The sequence below is a fragment of the Heptranchias perlo genome, chromosome 2 (genome assembly GCF_035084215.1).
Source record: "Heptranchias perlo isolate sHepPer1 chromosome 2, sHepPer1.hap1, whole genome shotgun sequence".
Classification (NCBI taxonomy): Eukaryota; Metazoa; Chordata; class Chondrichthyes; order Hexanchiformes; family Hexanchidae; genus Heptranchias; species Heptranchias perlo.
The window spans coordinates 113,236,502-113,262,858 of NC_090326.1; the positions used below are offsets into that span (position 1 = coordinate 113,236,502).

At 42.9% G+C, this 26,357-nt stretch overlaps 1 protein-coding gene across 4 annotated transcripts in view; it reads left to right on the top strand.

The window, feature by feature from the left end:
- LOC137342183 (polypeptide N-acetylgalactosaminyltransferase 15-like) overlaps window positions 1–24,365 on the top strand; it is a 103,352-nt gene extending 78,987 nt beyond the window's left edge. Inside the window, exons 6-10 of one of the 4 annotated variants that reach the window (XM_068005949.1) lie at window positions 2,334–2,528; window positions 15,008–15,157; window positions 15,601–15,702; window positions 15,986–16,129; window positions 17,171–17,429. In XM_068005949.1, the coding sequence (XP_067862050.1) occupies window positions 2,334–2,528; window positions 15,008–15,157; window positions 15,601–15,702; window positions 15,986–16,129; window positions 17,171–17,260 (681 nt within the window). In that variant the 3' untranslated portion in view covers window positions 17,261–17,429. Of the gene's footprint in view, window positions 1–2,333; window positions 2,529–15,007; window positions 15,158–15,600; window positions 15,703–15,985; window positions 16,130–17,170; window positions 17,430–23,813 lie in introns of those variants that run through there. The other 3 variants (XM_068005942.1, XM_068005935.1, XM_068005959.1) reach the window with 3 other exon arrangements.
- Window positions 24,366–26,357: the final 1,992 nt, after the last annotated feature.

The window sequence follows — 26,357 nt, forward strand, 5'->3', positions numbered from 1 at the left end:
CACATTAGATTCAATTTCTGATCTCTTCGATGATTCAGTTCTGAGTGGAGGCTGATTGAACTGAGTTGGATTTAATTACAGTGGAATCTCCCAAACTGCACCTTGCGTGCATATGCCTAATTGGGACATTGTCATGATTTCAATATGTTAGTCTGGAAAGGTGTTTTTATCTTTTAATCAGTACTCTGCTCTGTGTTTCAGATGATTCCATTCCTCAGTAAACAAATGGATTAAATTTCAGGCCCTTAGAAAGAAAAAAACCTGCATGCAAACTTCAGTGCCTTTCAGTTATTGCTGGTACCAGCATTATATTACCATCCACATATCTGCAGTGGTAAGGTGACTGGGAGCTAACAGTTTGCTATTGTGATGTGAACTGGTGCCTTACATACTCAACAAAGAAGTCATTTTACTGAAAGTACTCCTGTTTCCACTTAACTGAATATTAAGGACTAATTCTATTAATTAAATAAAGTAGCAAACCTTCCTTTTTCACAATGGATCTGTTCATTTTTGTTATTGGAATGCAGTCAGCTCTAAATTCCTGATAAGCGAATGATTTTTGTTCACTTTGTGATATACTTTCTCATGCCAGTGAGTGTTTCTCTTAATTTACTGTTAAATACAAGATGAAGCTAGAATTTTCTTTTCATATAACATGTGTGATCTGGGAATTGTGGAGTTATTTTTCATCTCTCTGTACATTTGAAGCATAAATTTGTTTGAAAATTATAGGGTGGATTGTCCAAGGCCTCGTTTGGCATGAACACCTATTGGAAAATTGTAAGCACACTACCCTGTTGCTCGTGGACATTAGTGAAAATTGTTTTGGAATGCTTTGCCGTATACTGTATTGTTTGCTTATTAGAAGACAGAAAACAGGCATACGTACAAACAAGCAGACATTTTTTCTTATTAGTACAGATACGTACGTAAATAGATATATAGAAAATTGCTGCTTTGGGCCCAGTGGCATTGCTCAAACAAATTGAGTACTTCATGGCATATGACATTGTTTGTATATACTCCATCCTTATCTTTGGTTCCAGTTTCCCACTCAGCAGATTGATCCAAACATTTAAATTGTGCCTAATAATAGCTCAATTCATAATTATCTCTTTGTCTATGCCCTGTTTTGCCAAGTGGCAAAACATGGGGATCTAGGTAATCTCTTTCTTTTGGATGAAATTCATTTATGGCATCTCATCATTGTCCGTTTGCATTCTCATCGGTGGTGTGATCCCAGAGATTGACCTGTGAGTGAGCCATTTTGTTTCTTCATCAGTCCAGTGAGACCGAGCTGACAGCAACTGCAGAAGGAGGAAAGGATGCACTCAGCAGGCACTCAGTCTAACCCAACCTAGCCCAGCACACTCATCACACCAATACTACGCCAACAGAATACTCCTTATAAACTAAACCCCACATCCGATAGCTCAGTGCGTACTGCATCATGTGGTATGGTACTGAGCCATGAAGACCCAGGAAGTCCTAGGTTTGATCCCTGTTCTGTGCTAAGTTAGCTGAGCTGTTGCTGGATGTTCTAGAATTAAACTTGGTGCTGCTGGGAGATATTGGACATGGAGCATTCAAGCCAATCTTTACGAACAGAAGTTCTGGCATGGTGAGGTGAATGACTCCTCTTGGTGAAAACAAAGGAGCAAAATTTCAAAGCAAGAAAGACGGTAAGGGTGAAATTTGTCTTGGGCAATAGTGCAAAATGGACGATAGCAGCCCAATTGAAAAGGAAACTTGGCAGAGTCTAAAATGGGCAGAGTGTAAAACAGGCGGCCAATTCACTCTAATAATATCATTATTAGAGCAGAAGCATAGCTGCAGCAAGCAGGCAAGTGCTGCAGAGTTAATTGCATGAGGGTCTGTATTTACCTTTAAAGTACAAGGCCTTGCTCTCTTTGCCTGACATAGAACTCATCTTGTACAATAAGTGTCAGATCTAGGGACCACTAGGTACATTGTGAACACAGCTTCCAAGTACAGGATATAAAGCCAAATTATGCAAAATACACTGTGCTTCTTAAAGGCCCAATAAAGGTTTTGACTCTGCAGCAAGTCACTTCCAGACCAAAAGGTTTTGCTCAAGATACTGAAGCAAATTTTGTGGTTTTCTTTTGGTCAGGAATACTAAACATACTGAACCAATGCAATCCTTATGGAATGCATGCGGCTCCAAACATATTAAGAGTATGTCCAATTACTTCAAAATACAAGGTGGGCCATTAGCAGCAAAATGGGTTAAGATCCAAACAAATTTATCAAAATCTTTTGTGATCCAATAACATCATGTTTATTTTAGATGGTATTCCTTCTTCCAGGTCTGGCTCTGTGGTGGTTCAGTGGAGGTCCTGCCCTGCTCGAGGGTTGGTCATGTGTACTGGAAAAATGACCCGTACTCCTTACCAGATGAAGAGATTGTGATGAAAAACAAAATCCGTGTTGCTGAGGTTTGGCTGGATTCCTTCAAGGAGATCTTCTACAAGCGAGACACACCTGCATATTTGCTCAGTAAGGTCAGGGAGTAATTCTTACATTGCTCAGTTAAAAACAGGTGATTTAATATTTCCCAGAAGGACAGACGCGTGGGCTTAGAAATTGTCCGTGCAGCACTTGATATTTCTGGACCATGGTCTACAAATGTAAGGAATCTTACAACACCAGGTTATAGTCCAACAAATTTATTTTAAAATCACAAGCTTTCGGAGATTATCTCCTTCGTCAGATGATTGAATGAAAAGGTTCTCAAATCGCATATCTTATACGATGTTGGGACAGCATCACACCAATCAAAAGGTGTCGTTGTTATTCAAACAGGCCAGTCACGGAGAACAGCACGTCCCAGTACACTCGATATACATTGTGTCTTTTACACAGGCAGGCAGAAAGAAACTTAAAATGGCAGAGAGAGAGAGAGAGAGAATTTTAAAAAACATATAAATTTTTTCCCCCTTTTTGCTGGTGGGGTTACGTGTAGCGTGACATGAACCCAAGATCCCGGTTGAGGCCGTCCTCACGGGTGCGGAACTTGGCTATCAACTTCTGCTCGACGATTTTGCGTTGTCGTGTGTCTCGAAGGCCGCCTTGGAGAACGCTTACCCGAAGATCGGTGGCTGAATGTCCTTGACTGCTATTTTTTTCCTTAGCAGTCAAGGACATTCAGCCACCGATCTTCGGGTAAGCGTTCTCCAAGGCGGCCTTCGAGACACACGACAACGCAAAATCGTCGAGCAGAAGTTGATAGCCAAGTTCCGCACCCATGAGGACGGCCTCAACCGGGATCTTGGGTTCATGTCAGGCTACACGTAACCCCACCAGCAAAAAGGGGGAAAAAATTTATATGTTTTTTAAAATTCTCTCTCTCTCTCTCTCTGCCATTTTAAGTTTCTTTCTGCCTGCCTGTGTAAAAGACACAATGTATATCGAGTGTACTGGGACGTGCTGTTCTCCGTGACTGGCCTGTTTGAATAACAACGACACCTTTTGATTGGTGTGATGCTGTCCCAACATCGTATAAGATATGCGATTTGAGAACCTTTTCATTCAATCATCTGACGAAGGAGATAATCTCCGAAAGCTTGTGATTTTAAAATAAATTTGTTGGACTATAACCTGGTGTTGTAAGATTCCTTACATTTGTCCACCCCAGTCCATCACCGGCATCTCCACATCATGGTCTACAAGCAGCTGTGACAGGGTTCTTTGATTTTCTCAAATAAAAATATACCATTAAATTAAAAAAGTCATATTTTAGCCACATATAAAAGAGTATATTAATGAATAATAACTCATCCATTAAAAAGATGAGCTAAAACTCAGCACTGAATCTGATGAAAAAGACTTCCAGTACCAGGCAATTGAAATAATTCAGACACTGATTTTAAACTAAAGCCTGATGGATACTGAGTGATTACGCAAAGATTAATAAATATTTAGTGTGGCTATTAATTCACTTATGCGCTTGTGTCAAATCCTTCTTTCTGCTATTTTAAAGGATGTATCAGCCCATTCATTTTTAAATGGCCATGCCTTTAGTTGCCTAGGCCCCACACTCTTGAAATCCGCCCTTAAACCCCTCCGCCTCTCCACCACCCTTTCATTTGTTAAGACCCACCTTAAAACCCACCTCTTTAACCAAACTTTTGGTCACTCCTCCTAATATCTCCTTCTTTGGCTTGGCACACATTCTTTGATTAGGTCTCTGTGAAGCACTTTGGGATGTTTTGTTATGTTAAAGATACAATATAAATGCAAGCTGTTGTTGTTGTTGAATGATTTCTGGTTTCAGTCAGAAGCAGATTCTTGCTGTGTGATTTTCATGAACGTATGATACCTGGAGCTAAATTTATTTCTCTTATAGGGGACACAATTGTACCCCCATCTCAAAGACTGAAAAACAATACAATTAAACCTTTAGTGGATTTTAATTTGTTTATTGCATTTCCATTTCAAATGTGCCTAGCGTTAGAGCTTCGAAATACCCTAAATGTTAGAAATTGCTGATGTCGATGTTATTGTAAGAGTGCCCAATGTGCACCTACCAAATTCCTCTCAATGGAAGCATTAACCCTTTAAAAATAAATTCAGAGAAGATCATGTAGGATTTGTATAGTTATCCTGGGCTGACTGACAGTAAGCTTTGTTGCCACTATTTACAAACTTTTCTGCACTTGAACTATTAAATCTACATTGGAGTTAAATATATTTTATGAAGGATATTTGATGGCTGCCAATATATAGCATCTGGGAAACTCAAGAGCTGAATAGATTGCTTATATTCAGGTTTATCTGGATAAAAACATCACTGCTTTGGTTGCTAGGATGTATGTGTTTTGATTTTATGCCCATCTGGCCCAGCACCATATGATAGAGCTGTCACTAAGTAGTCAAGCAGTTCATAATAGTTTCTGTAATCTTCTCAGGCATCTTGTAAACTAAAAGCTTTGAACATTTATGGTCCATTGCCTACCAACCATTTCTAAACTGAGTGTGGTGCTTAAAGTATAGCTAGGCTATTTTTATGCTAGCTTAAATCATACTCAGGTAAAAATTTAAAACTTCTTGAAATTTTATTGAATTGGTGATGAAACAAGAGTAACGCAAACTAGAGTAACGCAATATTGTGAAAAATGAAAACTCAACATCATCCTATTCACACTAATGTGGACAAAGTGTTTTGCTTTGATCCTGTTGGAGATTATAGTCTATACAATAGTAACAGGCAAACATGAGGAAAGTATAGGAATGTGATTTATGACAAAAAATTGTGAGATAGAGTGCAAGCTCATCCAAATGTAAGGACTCATTAGGAGTGAGATTTATCAAAATAGATTAATTTTTAAACCAAAATGAGTGAGTTTCATTCCAAATGAATGGCATTTGACAGTCTGATAATACAGGTACGATAGCATAGTAGTTATGTTACTGGACTAGTAATCCAGAGGCCTGAACTAATAATCCGGAGTCATGAGTTCAAATCCCACCACGGCAGCTGGGGAATTTAAATTCAATTAATTAAATAAAATCTGGAATTTAAAAAAAGCTAGGATCAGTAATGGTGGCCATGAAACGACCGGATTGTCGTAAAAACCCATCTGATTCACTAATGTCCTTTAGGGAAGGAAACCTGCTGTCCTTACCCGGTCTGGCCTATAGGTGAATCCAGATTCTGAATCGCCTTCTGAAATGGCTTAGCAAGCCACTCAGTTCTACAATCTCGCTACAAGAAGTCATATAACAATAAAACCGGACGGACCACCCGACATCGGACAACTAGGCACCGGATGCGACAAGGGCAAACCAAGCCTAGTCGACCCTGCAAAGTCCTCCTCACTAACATCTGGGGACGTGCCATAATTGGGAGAGCTGTCTACAGACTGGACAAGCAACAGAATCATACCTTTCAGCCAACGTCCCAGACTCTTCCATCACCATCCCTGGATATGTTCTGTCCCACTGGCAGGACAGACCCACCAGAGGTGGCGGTACAGTGATATACAGTCAGGAGGGAGTGGCCCTGGGAGTCCTCAACATGGACTCCGGACCCCATGAAATCTTCATGGCATCAGGTCAAACATGGGCAAAGAAACCTTCTGCTGATTACAATCTACCGCCCTCCCTCAGCTGATGAATCAGTCCTCCTCCATGTTGAGCACCACTTCGACGAAGCACTGAGGGTAGCAAGGGCACAGAACGTACTCTGGATGGGGCACTTCAATGTCCACCACCAAAAGTGGCTCGGTAGCACCACTACTGACCGAGCTGGCCAAGTCCTGACGGAAATAGCTGCCAGACTGGGCCTGCGGCAGGTGGTGAGTGAACCAACACGAGGGAAAAACCTACTTGACCTCGTCCTCACCAATCTACCTATCGCAGATGCATCTGTCCACGACAGTATTGGAAGGAGTGACCACCGCACAGTCCTTGTGGAGACGAAGTACACCATCCAATGTGTTGAGTGGCACTACCACTGTGCTAAATGGGATAGATTCAGAACAGATCCAGCAGTTCAAAACTGGGCATCCATGAAGCGTTGTAGGCTATTAGCAGCAGCAGAATTGTATTCCAGCACAATCTGTAACCTCATGGCCCAGCATATTCCTTACTCTACCATTACCAACAAGCCAGGGGATCAACCCTAGTTCAATGAGGAGTGTAGAAGAGCATGCCAGGAGCAGCACCAGGCGTACCTAAAAATGAGGAGCCAATTTGGTAAAGCTACAACACAGGACTACATGCATACTAAACAGCAGAAGCAACATGCTATAGACAGAGCTAAGCAATTCCTCAACCAACGGATCAGATCAAAGCTCTGCAGTCCTGCCACATCCAGTCATGAATGGTGGTGGACAATTAAACAACTAACGGGAGGAGGAGGTTCCGTGAACATCCCCATCCTCAATGATGGCAGAGTCCAGCACGTGAGTGCAAAAGACAAGGCTGAAGCGTTTGCAACCATCTTCAGCCAGAAGTGCTGAGTGGATGATCCATCTCGGCCTCCTCCAGATATCCCCACCATCACAGAAGCCAGTCTTCAGCCAATTCGATTCACTCCACATGATATCAAGAAACGGCTGAGTGCACTGGATACAGCAAAGGCTATGAGCCCCGACAACATCCTGTAGTGCTGAAGTCTTGTGCTCCAGAACTAGCCACGCCTCTAGCCAAACAGTTCCAATACAGCTACAACACTGGACATCTACCCGACAATGTGGAAAATTGTCCAGGTATGTCCTGTTCACAAATGCAGGACAAATCCAATCCAGCCAATTACCGCCCCATCAGTCTACACTCAATCATCAGCAAAGTGAGGGAAGGTATCGTCGACAGTGCTATCATGCGGCATTTACTCATCAATGCTCAGTTTGGGTTCCGCCAAGACCACTCGGCTTAAGACCTCATTACAGCCTTGATCCAAACATGGACAAAAGAGCTGAATTCCAGAGGTGAGGTGAGAGTGACTGCCCTTGACATCAAGGCAGCATTTGACCGAGTGAGGCACCAAGGAACCCTAGTAAAATTGAAGTCAATGGCAATCAGGGGGGAAACTCTCCAGTGGCTGGAGTCATACCTAGCACAAAGGAAGATGGTAGTGGTCGTTGGAGGCCAATCATCTCAGCCCCAGGACATTGCTGCAGGAGTTCCTCAGGGCAGTGTCCTAGCATCTTCAGCTGCTTCATCAATGACCTGCCCTCCATCATAAGGTCAGAAATGGGGATGTTCGCTGATGATTGCACAGTGTTCCGTTCCATTCGCAACCCCTCAGATAATGAAGCAGTCCATGCCCGCATGCAGCAAGACCTGGACAACATCCAGGCTTGGGCTCATAAGTGGCAAGTAACATTCGCACCAGACAAGTGCCAGGCAATGACTGTCTCCAACAAGAGAGAGTCTAACCACCTCCCCATGACATTCAATGGCATTACCATCGCCGAATCCCCCACCATCAACATCCTGGGGGTCTCCATTGACCAGAAACCTAACTGGACCAGCCATATAAATACTGTGGCTACAAGAGCAGGTCAGAGGCTGGGTGAATGCAGCTCCAACAACACTCAAGAAGCTCGACACCATCCAGGACAAAGCAGCCCACTTGATTGACACCCCATCCACCACCCTAAATATTCACTCCCTTCACACCAGCGCGCTGTGGCTGCAGTATGTACTATCCACAGGCTGCACTGCAGCAACTCGCCAAGGCTTCTTCGACAGCACCTCCCAAACCCGCGACTTCTACCACCTAGAAGGACAACAGCACCTGCATGTTCCCCTCCTAGTCACACACCATCCCGAATTGGAAATATATCACCGTTCCTTCATCGTCGCTGGGTCAAAATCCTGGAACTCCCTACCTAACAGCACTGTGGGAGAACCTTCACCACACGGACTGCAGCGGTTCAAGAAGGCGGCTCACCACCACCTTCTCAAGGGCAATTAGGGATGGGCAATAAATGCTGGCCTTGCCAGCGCCGCCCACATTCCATCAACGAATAAAAAAAAATGATAGGACTGACCCCTGTGTCTGTTTTAAACCTCTTGAAAGTACAGGGCTATGAGTATAGACTGTAGGGCTGAATTAATTTTGCTTGGATTTTCCTTGGACTTTTCCTCAATTCTTCACAGTTTGTTGTAATTCTTACTGAAGCCAGGAGTTTAATTTTCATACTTAGCCTTTTGTTTGTGCAAATGGAGGGCTAAGTCAGAGTCATGCTCTTTAACACTTCATATTTCACTGCTTGTGTGAGATGGACTCATGCGTTTCTAGTGCCAAAGTGTGACTAGAGACACCCAATGATCCCCAAAATCATATAGCCAGCTCACGCAAATGCAAATGATGTGATTATGGCTTTCAGCGTAATTTACATAATTAAGTTATGTGTAGAGGCGGAAGATGTGGGTATGGTTCTTAATGAATACTTTGCATCTGTCTTCACAAAAGAGAGAGACGATGCGGACGTTGTTATTAAGGAGGAGGAGTGTGAAATATTGGATAGGATAAACATAGTGAAAGAGGAAGTATTAAGGGGATTAGCATCTTTGCAAGTAAATAAATCACCAGGCCAGGATGAAATGTATCCCAGGCTGTTAAAAGAAGCAAGGGAGGAAATAGTGGATGCTCTGACCATCATTTTCCAATCCGCCCTGGATACAGGCGTGGTGCCCGAGGATTAGAGGACTGCTAACGTTGTACCATTGTTTAAAAAGGGAGAGAGGGACAGACTGAGTAATTACAGGCCAGTCAGTCTAACCTCAGTGGTGGGCAAATTATTGGAATCAATTCTTAGGGACAGGATAAACAGTCACTTAGAAAGGCACGGATTAATCAAGGACAGTCAGCATGGGTTTGTTAAGGGAAGGTCGTGTCTGACTAACCTGATGGAATTTTTTGAGGAGGTAATAAGGAGGGTCAACGAGGGTAGTGCATTTGATGTAATCTACATGGATTTTAAAGCAAGGCTTTTGACAAGGTCCCACATGGCAGACTGGTCAAAAAATTACAAGCCCGTGGGATCCAAGGGAAAGTGGCAAGTTGGATCCAAAATTGGCTCAGTGGCAGGAAGCAAAGGGTAACGGTCGACGAGTGTTTTTGTGACTGGAAGGATGTTTCCAGTGGGGTTCCACAGGGCTCAGTATTAGGTCCCTTGCTTTTTGTGGTATATATTAACGATTTGGACTTAAATGTAGGGGGCGTGTTTAAGAAGTTTGCGGATGATACAAGAATTGGCCATGTGGTTAATAGTGAGGAGGAAAGCTGTAAACTGCAGGAACATGTCAGATAGGCAGAAAAGTGGCAAATGGAATTCAATCCAGAGAAGTGTGAGGTAATGCATTTGGGGAGGGCAAACAAGGCAAGGGAATACATAATAAATGGGAGAATACTGAGAGGCGTAGAGGAAGTGAGGGACCTTGGAGTATATGTCCATAGATCCCTGAAGATAGCAGGACAGGTAGATAAGGTGGTTAAGAAGGCCTACGAGATACTTTCCTTTATTAGCCGAGGCATAGAATATAAAAGTAGGGAGGTTATGCGAGAACTGTATAAAACACTAGTTAGGCACAGCTTGAGTATTGCCTACAGTTCTGGTCACCACATTACAGGAAGGATGTGATTGCACTAGAGAGGATACAGAGGAGATTTACGAGGATGTTGCCAGGACTGGAGAATTTTAGCTATGAGGAAAGATTGGACAGGCTGGGGTTGTTTTCTTTGGAACAGAGGAGGCTGAGGGGTGATTTAATTGAGGTGTACAAAATTATGAAGGGCCTAGATAGAGTGGATAGGAAGGACCTATTTCCCTTATCAGAGAGGTCAATAACCAAGGGACATAGATTTAAAGTGATTGGTAGAAGGATTACAGGAGAGCTGAGGACATTTTTTTTCATCCAGAGGATGGTGGGGGTCTGGAACCTCACTACCTGAAAGGGTGGTAGCGGCAGAAACCCTCTTCACATTTAAAAATTACTTGGATATGCACTTGAAGTGCCATAACCTACAAGGCTACGGACCAAGTGCTGGTAAGTGGGATTAGGGTGGGTGGCTCATTTTCGGCCTGCATAAATACAATGGGCTGAATGGCCCCCTTCTGTGCTGTAAATTTTCTACGAATCTAAGTTCTGTGTTTGTAAAACCATGAGCTCACTGTTCGCAATTTTCCTATATGTGCTGACAGCCTGCAAGATTCCTTGCTGCCAGAACATACTTGGAAAATTGCTTCGGTTTTTTTGAGTCAGCCAGGTACCGGACATATGCAGAAACCCGTTGGCATGTTTTAAGATTTTCCAAATCAAGCTATTCAGAAATCTATGCAGATAGAGTTTCTATTTATCCAATATGGACTGGACAGTCTCCCCCCATAGTGACACACCCCACTTTCTTAAGTCCAAAGATCTTTGGAACAGTTTGGCATGAGCCAAGGTTCAGCCACTCTCAAGGCTGCTAGAGTTTAACCAGTTAAATCCATGCAGCTTACCAGCACAGAGTCTGTCCAACCAGGGTCACCCTACCCATTAGGGTATTAGTGTACAAGGTTATCTGGAGCTAACTGAACTGGAGTGAGGGAGCACGGAGTAGCAGCTATCGACAGAGTCTGGTTTCGACAGTCTACAATTGGGAATTTGGTGAGTGAGGGAATTTTTAAGGGTTGATCTTTATCTAAAATTTGACTAAGTTTGTCATCAAGCACTTAACTTAAATTTAATCTTAACTTGCAGTTTTCAGTTAGTGGTAAACAAGCAGCCTTTTTATTTGGGGGGGGGGGGGGCTTTAGGCCCCCCTTTTATAAGAAGGGGGGGTTAGGGTGAACAAGCAGCCTGAAAAGTGGCAATTGGTCACCTAGTTAATTAGGTGACTGGTTAGAACTGGTAATCTACTGTCAGCTGGGGCTGATTCAGGTGATTGGCATTCTAGCTAGCATAAATTCAGAAGGGTTATGCTAAGATATGGAGTAGCAGCTATTGATGGAGTCTGGTTTTGTTAGAGTCTATAAATTGGGAATTTGGTGAGTGAGGAGATCCAGTGCAGTAAAGGGTGAGGTGCGTTTGTTTAGACAGCAGAGTGGAGTGTACTGAGAGTGGGTCATAGCAGCAGCAGCAGCAGCAACAACAAAAGAAAACTGTTGAGTATCTCTTCTGTTTTCTTCTTTCTTAGGACTGTGGGCTAAGTAACTTATAGCATAAAACTAATTTTTTTTTTAAAAAAAACAAAACTAAACTTAATTTAGTTATAGCAAGTAGTGTTTTTTTAGTGACTCAAGGTCCCTAGAGTAGTTAACATTCTCTAAATTAAGAGTAATTTGAAGGAGTAAACTCCTTAAAGGGAGTAACTAATTAGCTTAATCTAAGGCAAGTCATGGCAGCAGAGCTTGCACCTGTGATATGCTCCTCTTGTGCTATGTGGGAAGTCAAAGGGCGGTAGAAGTTTGGAACTCTCTTCTGCAAATGGCAATTGATACTAGCTCAATTGCTAAATTTAAATCTGAGATAGATAGCTTTTTGGCAACCAAAGGTATTAAGGGATAAGGGCCAAAGGCAGGTATATGGAGTTAGATCACAGATCAGCCATGATCTTATCAAATGGCGGAGCAGGCATGAGTGGCTGAGTGGCCTACTCCTGTTCCTATGTTCATGGATACTATTGGTGACCATGTGTGCAGGAAGTGTCCAGCTGCAGCTACTAGCTAACTGCATTTTGGAGCTGGAGCTGCGGGTGGATTCACTGTGGAGCATCTGCGATGCTGAGATTATCGTGGATAGCACGTTCAGTGAGGTGATCACACTGCAGGTAAAGATTACGCAGGCAGAAAGGAACTGGGTGACCACCAGGCAGAGTAAAAGGACTAGGCAGGGAGAGCAAGAGTCCCCTGGGGCCATCTCCCTCTCAAACAGATATTCTGCTTTGGATATTGTTGGGGGAGATGACTTATCAGGGGAATGCAGCAAGATCCAAAACCGTGGCACCATGAGTGACTCAGCTACACAGGCGGGGAGGAAAAAGAATGGAAGAGTAATAGTGATCGGGGATTCCATCGTAAGGGGAACAGATAGGCGTTCCTGCGGCCGCAGACGTGACTCCAGGATGGTATGTTGCCTCCCTGGTGCTAGGGTCAAGGATGTCATGGAGCGGCTGCAGGACATTCTGAAGGGGGAGGGTGAACAGCCAGAGGTCGTGGTCCATATTGGTGCCAATGACCGGTAAAAAACAGATGACGTCCTGCAAGCAGAATATAGGGAGTTAGGAAATAAATTAAAAAGCAGGACCTCTAAGGTAGTAATCTCTGGATTACTCCCAGCGCCACGTGCTAAAAGAGCAGAAATAGGAGAATAAACCAGATGAATGCGTGGCTTGATAGATGGTGTAGAAAGGAGGGGTTTAAATTCCTGAAGGATTGGGACCGATTCTGGGAAAGGCGGGACCTGTACAAGCTGAACGGGTTGCACCCAAGCAGAACCAGGACCAATATCCTCTCGGGGGCATTTGCTAGTTTTATTGGGGAGGGTTTAAACTAGACTGACAGGGGGATGGGAACCAAAGGGCAGGTACAGATAGGACAAATTCAGACCAGGAAACGGGAAGTAGAAAAGCAGTTGATAGTAGAGGCAGGGACCCTCAACTTTTTAAAAAGTACCTGAACTTGCACCTAAAGTGCTGTAAGCTGTAGGGCTACAGACTGGGTGCTGGAAGGTGGGATTAGAATGGGCACCTGGTTGTTCTTTGAGCCGGCGTGGACACGATGGGCTGAATGTCCCCCTTCTGTGCTGTATCTTTTCTACAGTTCTAACTGAAAAAGGTCCCAACCTCCAGTCACTGGTCTCCTGCCTCTGGTCCCATGACCAGACAGTTTGGCTTGTTAAATCATCAAAAGTGCACTAGAGTTCTGTGGATGTGTGGTGCTCAGGTATCAGATTACCAAGTTGCTACAGAGCTTCCAAACTCCCATCATCAAGGGTACCATCTTAATGCCATCTGAACCCCAAAGAGTCCTGCATACCTCATTCCCAAGGAGGATAGTTATTAGTGGGTCATTAGGCAACCATTTTGAGTTCTCAGCAGGCAACAGAAGCTCCTCTTGACGGGCATGGTGAGCATAAAATGTGAGTGGGTCGCCACCATTCTTCTGACCACAGCATAGACACATCCCTTATCTCTCTGAATGGTTGGAGGTACAGAGCTTCAGCAGCAGCCACTCATAAGTGGCAAGTAACATTCGCACCAGACAAGTGCCAGGCCATGACTATCTCCAACAAGAGAGAGTCTAACCACCTCCCCATGACATTCAATGGCATTACCATTGCCGAATCCCCCACCATCAACATCCTGGGGTCTCCATTGACCAGAAACCTAACTGGACCAGCCATATAAATACTGTGGCTACAAGAGCAGGTCAGAGGCTGGGTGAATGCAGCTCCAACAACACTCAAGAAGCTTGACACCATCCAGGACAAAGCAGCCTGCTTGATTGACAAGGCTGCTTGTTTACCATATATATATCTTCAGAGATATAGCTTATGATCTCAATCACTGATCTCAACTACATTAGCAGTTACTCTGTATCTGGTTGAAAGCTGCTTAGCATTCACTTAACACCAAATGCAAATAAGAAAATATTTTCTTCACCCTACCATTGTCTTCTGACTCTTAATGATCTGCCTCAATAATTGCCTATATGGTATTTTGTAATGTTTTACTCTGGTAGATTTCCAAGTTTTTTTATCTGTTGCAAATCATCCTTTATGAAACCCTCATACAGCCCTGGTGTAAAGGGGTAGCAACTTCATGAAAATTTTTTTTTAGGAAAACTTTTTTTTCAGGCAGCAGAAGGACCAGAACAGCTGTGCTACGTTTTCATTATGGCACCATCTGGCACAACATGTATAGCCATGCATTTTAACACAACTTGCACCTCTTCTGTGTTGTGTTTTTAAATAAACAAAATAAGCTTGCTGATGACTTTTTCATGTAGTCTAGAAAAAAAAAGTCTAAATGAAAAACTGACTTCGTCATCCAGTTTAAGATTATCTGATCATAGTCTTTTTTTGTCTAGCAATTCCTAAGGTCCACCTAATTCGCCTTCTATCATCCAGCTAGTCGCATGATACAATAATATGGAGTTGTTGACTAATTGTGGCAATCAATCTCCCATCGATTAGTCTACAACAGACCCAGACATGAGGCAAGGAAAACCCCCAGTAGTGGAAAGCTTTGGGAACCATAGGTCTAAAGTCACCTGTTCCTTCCAAGTCTGCTACACTTACCATATGTCAGGTCACAAAGTACTCATATAGTGTATCCCAAAGTATTATTTCTGAAAGAAATCTAACTACATTACTAACTTACAAAAATCTTAAACATTGCTAGATACGTTTCTTAAATTAAAGACAGAAAAAAGCTGGAAATGCATAGCCGTGTAATCAGCATCTGAAAGTAAAGGAAAGGTTAATGTTTCATGTGAAACAATTCAGCTAAATTCAGGTATCTATTTCCCCCTGTTTTTGGTAGGCTGAGGTGCCTGACTGTATGGAGCGACTGCAGCTACGGAAGAGGCTAAGCTGTAAGAATTTTCATTGGTTTTTAACTAACATCTACCCAGAGCTCTATGTGCCCGAGGACAATGCAGGATATTCTGGGGAGGCAAGACAAAGGTTTTTGGTATTTTATCTAACTTTCTATTTGCTATTCTTATTATTGAAATAAATTAGTAGTGGCAAGTCTTCTAAATGATTTTCAATTGGGCAAATCTGTCAACTATAATTAGTTCCTTTGCCGGAAACAGAACTTTTTTTTGTATATAACAGGCATTTTTTAATAACAGTTTGTTATAAGAAGCTTCATTGAATCTTGTTTCAATTCTTTCGGAGGATCTTGGATGTCACAGTTCATGGAAGAAAACTGATTTAATTCTAGATTTAACGTGCAGTTATTTTATACGAAAATATTAAATGTACTGAATATTTCATTAATTGTTTACTCCAAATTGACTGCAACTCTTAGTTGTCCTATTTTAAACAGTGCAAAATGCATTGAGCAGCAGAAATGAAGCAAGAATACTGACTATAAATGTCCTCATTCTATGCACTTCCTTTTAATTCCAGCTCTACAACATTGGCACAGGCTATTGTGCGGATTATGATACCAAATGGAGCACAGGTGGATACCCTGTTGCGCTTGCTCCATGCCGTGGCAATGGGAATCAGGTAATGTCTGAAGTTCCATGTGTTTCACTGCTAAACATTTGGTGCCTATAAAACTTGCTATTGCTTTATATGAACAACAAACTAATGTATTGCTGTCATGCATTAAAACATTGGGTCCAATTATCCTGTCTACGTATAATTGAATAATTATTTTAATAGCGACCTCGCTTTGGTGCAATTAGCACAAACTTGGCTTTTCCACAGTCGGTTATACACAGCCATAATGCATTACTACGCAGTGCAGTTATGTTAACAAACCTATTCTTATTCTTTTTTCACACAGCACTTTGAATATAACAGTGTAAAAGAAATCCGGTTTGGTGCCATTGTGCAATTTTGCATTGATGTCAGAAATGAACAGGTCATATTGCAGAATTGTACCAAAGAGAACAGGATGGACTCACAACAGCAATGGGATGTACAGAAGGTTTGTCAGTCACCACAATTTAGTTGGCATATATGAATGACTATTTGGACTATATGCAAGTATAGTATACTCCTCTGAATTCAAAGTTACTTAATTCAAATTATCTGATAATTTCAATTTTTTGCACTAACTTCCCACTTTACTATGTTATTTATGTTGCTTAATTCAAATTAATAAATAATTATTTTTTTTAATTCAAAGTTGTTTTTTGTGCTTATCAGGAGTAGACTGCATTACAATTTATATGCGTGTTTGCGTTTAAATTGCTGGCTAAAAGTTTAATTCTGCTTTTGCTTTTAAAATACAAGAGGATGTTAAACTAGACTTTGTTACAAACTGCATGTTGAACATGTGGATCTGAAGACAATACTGAATATATATTGCTAGTACATATAGAAAATATTGCACTGGTAGTGGTACGTTGTTGGGTTCATTAAACACACGTGAATTATAATGTATTTTTTTTAAATGAAGTAAATTTAGTAATGTACAGTGAAACCTGTACAATCTGACACCTCCAAAAAATGGACACCTGCAAAAATCAGACACTCATTGAGAGTCCCAAATAATTTACATTGTAAAATATACAAGCTGCACCTTGAAACAAGGGACACTCTCAAATTACGAACTATGGTAAGCTGTCAATGCACCAAGTCCATTTACAACTTGAAACACAGGACACACAGGTAAGTGCAAGGCAGCAACGGGTGAAAAAAAAATGGCTTTTGTATAATGGGGATCTCTTTACCTCGCATCCATAGTGGCAGAGAAACCGCTCTATCTCTGGAATTAAATACTTGCATAGCTCTATCACAGGGATAGAGCTGTTTCTCTGCTACCATGGATGGTGGGTAAAGGAATCCCCCGTCACATAAGCCAGGAACTACACTGGGCAACATCAAGGCCTAGATTTTGACTTGGAGCTGCGGAGAGAGCAAGGGGTGGGGTGGGGATAGGATTTCCGGATGGGAAACCGGGAAGTATGGGTTTGCCAGACTTCCTGCAGAATTTAACTGAAGGACATCTCTTAAATTTTCTCAGCAGATTTCCCGCGCAACAGCCAGCCAGATTTTTTTTATTCGTTCATGGGATGTGGGCGTCGCTGGCAAGGCTGGCATTTATTGCCCTTGAGAAGGTGGTGGTGAGCTGCCTTCTTGAACCGCTGCAGTCCGTGTGGTGACGGTTCTCCCACAGTGCTGTTAGGAAGGGAGTTCCAGGATTTTGACCCAGCGACGATGAAGGAACGATGATCTATTTCCAAGTCGGGATGGTGTGTGACTTGGAGGGGAACGTGCAGGTGGTGGTGTTCCCATGTGCCTGCTGCTCTTGTCCTTCCAGGTGGTAGAGGTCACGGGTTTGGGAGCTGCTGTCGAAGAAGCCTTGGTGAGTTGCTGCAGTGCATCCTGTGGATGGTACACACTGCAGCCACCGTGCGCCGGTGGTGAAGGGAGTGAATATTTAGGGTGGTGGATGGGGTGCCAATCAAGCGGGCTGCTTTAACTTGGATGATGTCGAGCTTCTTGAGTGTTGTTGGAGCTGCACTCATCCAAGCAAGTGGAAAGTATTCCATCACACTCCTGACTTGTGCCTTGTAGATGGTGGAAAGGCTTTGGGGAGTCAGGAGGTGAGTCACTCGCCTCAGAATACCCAGCCTCCGACCTGCTCTTGTAGCCACAGTATTTATATGGCTGGTCCTGTTAAGTTTCTGGTCAATGGTGACCCCCAGGATGTTGATGGTGGGGGATTCGACGATGGTAATGCCGTTGAATGTCAAGGGGAGGTGGTTAGACTCTCTCTTGTTGGAGATGGTCATTGACTGGCACTTGTCTTGTGTGAATGTTACTTGCCACTTATCAGCCCAAGCCTGGATGTTGTCCAGGTCTTGCTGCATACGGGCACGGACTGCTTCATTATCTGAGGGGTTGCGAATGGAACGGAACACTGTGCAATCATCAGCAAACATCCCCATTTCTGACCTTATGATGGAGGGAAGGACATTGATAAAGCAGCTGAAGATGGTTGGGCCTAGGACACTGCCCTGAGGAACTCCTGCAGCAATGCCCTGGGGCTGAGATGATTGTCCTCCAACAACCACTACCATCTTCCTTTGTGCTAGGTATGACTCCAGCCACTGGAGAGTTTTCCCCCGATTCCCATTGACTTCAATTTTACTAGGGCTCCTTGGTGCCACACTCGGTCAAATGCTGCCTTGATGTCAAGGGCAGCCACTCTCACCTCACCTCTGGAATTCAGCTCTTTTGATCATGTTTGGACCAAGGCTGTAGTGAGGTCTGGAGCCGAGTGGTCCTGGCGGAACCCAAACTGAGCATTGGTGAGCAGGTTATTGGTGAGTAAGTGCCGCTTGATCGCACTGTTGATGACACCTTCCATCACTTTGCTGATGATTGAGAGCAGACTGATGGGGTGTTAATTGGCCGGATTGGATTTGTCCTGCTTTTTGTGGACAGGACATACCTGGGCAATTTTCCACATTGTTGGGTAGATGCCAGTGTTGTAGCTGTACTGGAACAGCTTGGCTAGAGGCACAGCTAGTTCTGGAGCACAAGTCTTCAGCACTACAGCTGGGATGTTGTCGGGGCCCATAGCCTTTGCTGTATCCAGTGCACTCAGCCATTTCTTGATATCATGTGGAGTGAATCGAATTGGCCGAAGACTGGCTTCTGTGACGGTGGGGGTATCGGGAGGAGGCCGAGATGGATCATCCACTCGGCACTTCTGACTGTAGATGGTTGCAAACGCTTCAGCCTTGTCTTTTGCACTCACGTGCTGGACTCCGCCATCATTGAGGATGGGGATGTTTGCAGAGCCTCCTCCTCCCGTTAGTTGTTTAATTATCCACCACCATTCACGACTGGATGTGGCAGGACTGCAGAGCTTTGATCTGATCCGTTGGTTGTGGAATCGCTTAGCTCTGTCTATAGCATGTTGCTTCTACTGTTTAGCACGCATGTAGTCCTGAGTTGTTGCTTCACCAGGTTGGCACCTCATTTTTAGGTACGCCTGGTGCTGCTCCTGGCATGCTCTTCTACACTCCTCATTGAACCAGGGTTGATCCCCTGGCTTGTTGGTAATGGTAGAGTGAGGAATATGCCGGGCCACGAGGTTACAGATTGTGCTGGAATACAATTCTGCTGCTGATGGCCCACAATGCCTCATGGATGCCCAGTTTTGAGCTGCTAGATCTGTTCTGAATCTATCCCATTTAGCATGGTGGTAGTGCCACACAACACATTGGATGGTGTCCTCAGTGCGAAGACAGGACTTCATCTCCACGAGGACTGTGCGGTGGTCACTCCTACCAATACTGTCATGGACAGATGCATTTGCGACAGGTAGATTGGTGAGGACGAGGTCAAGTAGGTTTTTCCCTCGTGTTGGTTCACTCACCACCTGCCGCAGGCTGGCTGCGTGTCTGGTGGGAAAGCAGCCAGGGAGCAGATGCCAGGAAAGTCTGACGTAGTGGGGGCGCAGGGAGGAGGGTCATCGGAGGGGGATTAGGGCCGGACATCGGTGGGGAGGGGGTGGGTCGGTCATCGCAGAGGGTTGGGGCTGGACGACGTCATTGGGGTGGGCAGGGTTGGTCAGCGCGAGGAGGGGGTTGGGGCCGGACATCCGCGGGGAGGGAGTGGGTCGGTCATCACGGTGGGGAGGGCGGGGGGGGCAGGGAGGTTGGTCATCGCAGAGGGTTGGGGCCAGACATCTGGGGGGTGGGGTGGGGGAGGGTCGGAGATCGTTGGGGGACGTGGCTAGATTTGGAGGGGGGGGAGGAGAAAGAGAGTCAGAGACAGAGAGGGTTCGGACATCAATGGGGGGCCGTGGGTCAGACATTGGTGGTGGGGGGGGGCTGTGGATAGATCTGGCAGCATGCAATCGGGGGAGGGGAGTGATGCCCTGAAATCGAGGGGTACTCAACTGCTTGGGGAGAAGACGACTGGGGAATGGGGGCTTGGGGAGAGAGATGTGGGCTTCGGGGAGATATAGAGAATGGTTTCCCCTCTTCCCCGCCCACTATTTCCCCTCTTTGCCTGCTCACGAGTGGTCTCCTGGTCTCCTGGTCTGGTTCATGGAATTTCTCACACAACAGGGATCTCCTAGGCCCTCTGCCCCGACAACAGCCACCTTGCCCTGTACAGGCTGTCAACGTAGCAGATCCCAGGATAAGGATATCCCTTCCTCAATGGAAAAGTATCCTGGTTCGGCAATGAACTGGGAAACCCAACTAACAGAAATTGAACTGAAATCACATCCTGCTGGCACGGCTCCAGAATTAGGCATGATCCCAGGTGAGGGCGAAAAAAGAGGGAATGCTGCAGGAGATACAGCCAATCCCAGGATATTTGGCTCATCCTGTTTACCAAACATACAATGACCATTTTGAAAATAAGGACACCTGATGCAAGTCCCCTAGATGTCCCTAATTTACAGGTTTCACTGTACCTCTAGAAATGCAGTGGTTATTATAAAGATGCGGGGATTGAAATTGGACATGGGCAAGGATGCAAGCCAGGCAGCATCGCATTGGTCGCCTGTCAGATGCTCCGAACGGTATTCCGTTCCATTGATTTCGATAAAATTGAATTATCGGGCGGGCCGTATGAGTGGCGACTGATGCGATTTATTTTGTCTGTTTTGCGTCCCTGCCCACATCCAATTTCACCCTGTTAATTTGTAATGTGTAAATATCCTTCAAAATTAGATTCTTACCTTCACATTTTTGTTAGAGTAGGAAATCATGGACAAGGAGTCAGTTATCACAGTTCCCTTAACAATGTTAGTCAGCTGTTGAGTATGGTGGAAGAGTGCAGGGTGCAATAGGAAGTGAGTATATTTGTACACGTGTAATGTCGGGATAGAATTTCCATGGGGGTTTCTTCCCCCATGGGTACTACTTGTACCTCAGCAGAAGATCGGCAGAAACCCCAGAAAAATAGCCGTTTATGCTGTTTCTCCAGTGTTTCCACTGATCTTGCACCGAAGGAGAACCCCACAGAAATTCTACCTCATCTGTTCTCGCCTTACTATCACCCCCTTATCCATTCACTCCCAAAGGTCATTACTTACGCTGGAGTAAACAAAATGAGTTTTGTGAACATACATGCAGAACACCAATATTTTATAAGTAATACTTCGACTGAGATTGCATAAAAATTGTGGTTCATGACATTTACTCAAACCTCAGTCAGTTATTTTGGCTCAGTCCTTCTTCCCTTCTCCATCTAATTTTGAGGATGTAAAACTTATTACACCCAAGATATTTCCAAGCCCTGTTTTTCTAATTTATTCACTAGTTAAGAGACACTAGCCTGGATTTTTCACTGTGTTCTGCCCGACTTTTGGATGATAATCAGGCAAGTGGAAAATGGGTGCCCGTCCTGCCAGAATTCTACTTACTATGCACCCAACAGTTTTCAATGAGTGGGAAAAGCAGTCGTGATAGTGACTGCCTCCAACAATTTAAATATTAATTTGGGGGCATGTTGGTCCTGTCCACCATTTTCCCCCATTCTGGCACACTGGATGTCAAATGTTAATTATGCCCATATGGCATAGGCATCCAGAGGTTGTTACGTAGTGTACTGGAGACCATGAAAAAGACACAGTAATAAGATAAGGGTATTTCAGCCATTTCTTAACCATAATGGACAGAAAATCTAGGGTTGAGGCTGTGCAATTTTCCAAACTGCACTCCTAGCAGAATAGGCTCCACACAGGAAGCACAGAAGCAGACACTTAACTTATCTTATAAACTTACCCTGATGTTAGTTCTCTGGTCCCTCAACCTTATGTGCTTGTTTTTAATTGGTCACTCCAAGGAAAAGAAAAAAGTAATTGCGAAAGTATTGGTGGAATGACCTGTAATCTGTTTTAAAAACAAAAAATGGTTAGATGGCTGAGATGTTCTTCACATCAGACAATGGGAAGAAGAATAAATTAAATAAGAGAAACAAAGCGTCTGAATAGCTGAGGCAGTGGGAGATAAATCAGGTATGGATTTTAAACAGAAGTTCGCAAATCGGGCAGAATCTGACTGTCTGAACAGATGAAAAGCAGGCCCACACCAAGGGTGTATACACCTCCGCCAGCACAGTGTGTTGACAAAGTATCTCCACCCCAAGTGTCAACCTGTCTCTCCTCACCTTTCCCTCAGAATAGTACCTCATCGTCTGAGCACTCTGGCCTTAACACTGACTTTAATAACTACACACCTTAACTATAAACTCCACTTGACAAGACGTTCTGGTGATGTTGGATAGGTCTGTATTTCAGCTATTCAATGCTTTGTTTCTCTTACTTCATTTATGCTTCTTCACATCACCTGATGTAAAGATCATCTCATCCATCTAACCATCTCCTGCTTTTCTGTGAGCTGATTACGGGTTATTCTACTGTTTTTTTTTTTGCCACCCTCCTTTGTTCTGATTCTATTTAAATACTTGTTCATTTTTATTTTTCAATTCTGATGAGTTGTCTGTTCTCTCCACAGGTGATATCTTTAGAACTAGTGTGAGGACTGGTCATTTTGACGACGGCATTTAGGACTGGTCTGTTCAGGATTGTAAACAATTTTACAACACCAAGTTATAGTCCAGCAATTTTATTTTAAATTCACAAGCTTTCGGAGATTTTCTCCTTCCTCAGGCAAATGTTTGCCTGAGGAAGGAGAAAATCTCCGAAAGCTTGTGAATTTAAAATAAAATTGCTGGACTATAACTTGGTGTTGTAAAATTGTTTACAATTGTCAACCCCAGTCCATCACCGGCATCTCCACATCATGACTGTTCAGGATTGGCATGTTTATGAGTAATATATTTAGGGCTGGTTGGCCTGAAATTCTGTGAGGTTCTCCATGTCCAATTGTTACTCTGGCAGGAGACCAGCACAATCCCCAGGTAAATGGTGTAAACAGACGTTTTCAGCCATTTAAGGCAATTTACCTGGGAGAGACCAAGAGACTCCCTGCAGAATTTCAGTCATATTTAGGACTGGTCTGTTTAGGACAGGTTTATTTATAACTAGTCTCTTTGGGATTGGAGTATTAGTCTTTGTAAGTTGCAACTATTTCTTGGTTTTTTTTTGGTGACAAAAGCTTTTATGTAAATAAGTATGTGTATATATATAATGAAGATGGCGTGTGGAATGTTTAGAGACCCCACACCACTGGTGGAAAATCACGGTTGCTTTGGCCATGATTTCTTGTCCGTAGATGTTAATGAGCAGAATCCTGTGAGCAAAGTACCCACAATTTTCTGATAATCCACCCGCTGCGTGTGAGGCCCCCCCTAGTGGGGCAGGTTCTCAAAAGGTTTTGCCCAGATTTTCCAGAAAGCAATCCTGACTAAATGTAGCAAAAAAACTTCAAAAGAAAAAAGACCCAGCAAAGTAAATCATTTATTTTACATTTGCTCCATTCACACTTCCAGAGAGTCAACGGCTGCGAGAAAAAAAATCAGCCAATTAAATAACACTGACTAAAGGAGGCTGTTTGCAAATGTATAGCTCCTGTAGAGAAATAAAAGGAGAAAAATCAGAGTGTACAGCATACTTTTAAAAGAAAATAACTGATCTTGTGTCAGATTCGTGACTTTCCTAACAGCTATGTACCAGGAACACATGCATCTTGTGCTACAAAGTTCTAAGTAGATACTCTGCTTTTCCTTTGCAGAGTGGACAAATTATCCACATCTTTTCTGGAAAGTGCATTGAGGCAATAGAGAATGGAACAAGCAAAGACTTGTTTCTGAGACCGTGCAACAAATACATCACCCAGCAGTTGTGGCGATTCGAGCAACTGATAGTGATGAACGAGCGATGAGTTGTCTACGACCCTACTGCGTGACGGCTGCAGCTCATCTGCTTCTGTCTAGTCAGAAGCAGTCGAGCATTTCAAGGATGTACAGAACTCAGACTGCTGACAACAAAGTGTGCCTTGTACTTCTGTAGTATTGAAGGATATCCTCACAATAGAATGGAAGCAAACTTTAAATATTTCCAAGGCCATGTTTGAACAGGACGGGAAAAGATAAACAATGTGGGTTACATTATATGGCATGATTGATCACTCTAAACTCCAGTTGTAACAAGGACCATCAGAGGCAGTATCTATTGACCAATCCTGCATTTGTGGGATTTTCAATTTCTATATCAGTTTCCATTTTTGTTGGACAACACATCGTGTACTTTAATGCTTGAACAAATAAATCTGTACAACATTCTTGTCAAGTTGTCCCATTTTTCCCATTGTGTTGAATATTGCAAAGGTATCAATTTTTTTCTTTACTAGCCAGTAAATCAAAATAAGTGTCCAGTCAGTGCATCAACCTACATGAACTTGTCATCTTACTTATACAAACTTGATATCAAGCACTGCATTGAAGGAAAACTATGTGAAAGGACATTTGATGAGTTATTTGAACGAGCAGTTAAGGAAACACTGGGGTAGAAACTGCAGAGCAACGGCCTGCCGATGCGAACTGAGTGCAGGGAACAATTCCTGTGCTGAAACACAGGGCCCAAGGCCTGATTGAAATGGGGCCTCATTTAAGTTATTGTTTAATATTTTAAAATTATGCTTAATATTTTTGTCTGTTATTTTAATATTGTTTAATATTTTAAAATTATGTTTAATGTTTGTGACCAATGTCATAGGAGACCAACTAATAAAATTATAAAGTCAGAATGAGATGTACAGTAGGTCTATGTTTGTGAGGAAGGGATAATTTAACCATTATGAAGTCCAGTTACCGCTGAGCCTGATTGAATGAAATAATCAGCCTTCATTTACCACAAATGTGGGATATATACTTTGTTCCATCTAATTTTCAGTCATATATAATAAGAAATATTCCTACTAGAACCAGCTAGTACTTAAACAAGCTTTTATGCTCATAAGTTCAACTAGAGTGATTTCTTCCAGAGGCACGGAATAAGAATAACTTAAATTCCGCCCTCCCCATTTACCACTGAATTTAATTAAGACCAGGGTAATTTAGCTCAAATCTGTTAACATGCTTCCTTGTCACTGCTATCTGAACATTATTTTTTAATCAAAAAACTGGTGTTGGGATTTCACTGACACTATATGATATGTTTAATATGTTATTTTGTAAGAAACAGACTTAAAGTACTTCTGGCTGTTGAATGTTTTTACATTGTTCAGTATCTTTATCATTTTTGCTTGTATTCTTCTATACATGTTTATACTGGCAGAGTGCAGACTGTAGGGAATATAAGTGGTAAGGGGAAAGAAGTGGCCCATTTCCTGCTTCACTTGGAGCTTTTTATTTTTTTCCACGATCAAATCCCTCAGATATTTGAACTAACATTTCCTATGCCTCATGAGTCAATATAATACTACACTTGGATATACATCAGATAACTCACTCAAACAAGTCAGATTCACGAACAGGAAAGGAAACAGCCACTGAGATCTGCAAATATTTCAGCAGCTCCGAGCTTCTGTAAAACTTTGCTAATTTTACTGTTACTTAGGATAATGAGAATTAGTCTCTATAATTATACATTAATCCCATTATTATCCTCACAATGAGGTTTGTAATGTAAGTACTGTAATGATGGAGTAAAAACATTTATAGGCATTCCCTTACTTTGCAAAGCATCAGTGTTTCATATCAGAGTATTAGCATTTATGGTCAATCCTTCAACAATTAGTATCAGACAAGGTATCAATTAGGCTGTACCATCTAAAACCAGACTGGAGCAATCAGTTAGTGTGAAAGATGATGTTTGTAAGCTGGCAGCAGATGCTAAAGTTGTTTTAAACCTTAATCTATTCCTTTATCATTCAGTCTTGGTGTTCAATTAACTGTAAAAGAAGTTCAGCCTAAGAATAATAAATATACCATCAGCTGAAGCCTGAACCTTAGCCCTATGCAGTATCTTCATTTTCTAGTGCTGGGACGAAACTACTATTTTATCTTAGAATTTCTTTGTTGTACTTAAACTTACCTTAACATTTTTGTTTTGCCACAGTAACTTGGTCCTATTACACACCTGTGTTGATGTATCATAAAAAAGTTACACATGCGCACTACAGCTCCAAGTGCCTTTGCCAAAATTTTGCTCAGATTAAAATAACAGATGCTTTAAACATCTGGAATCCAGAAATGTAAAGAGGAAGTTACACCAGCAGTCTCTGAGAGGGTTGTCATACATTATTCCAAATGGCTTTCCAATTTTAAACCAGTTA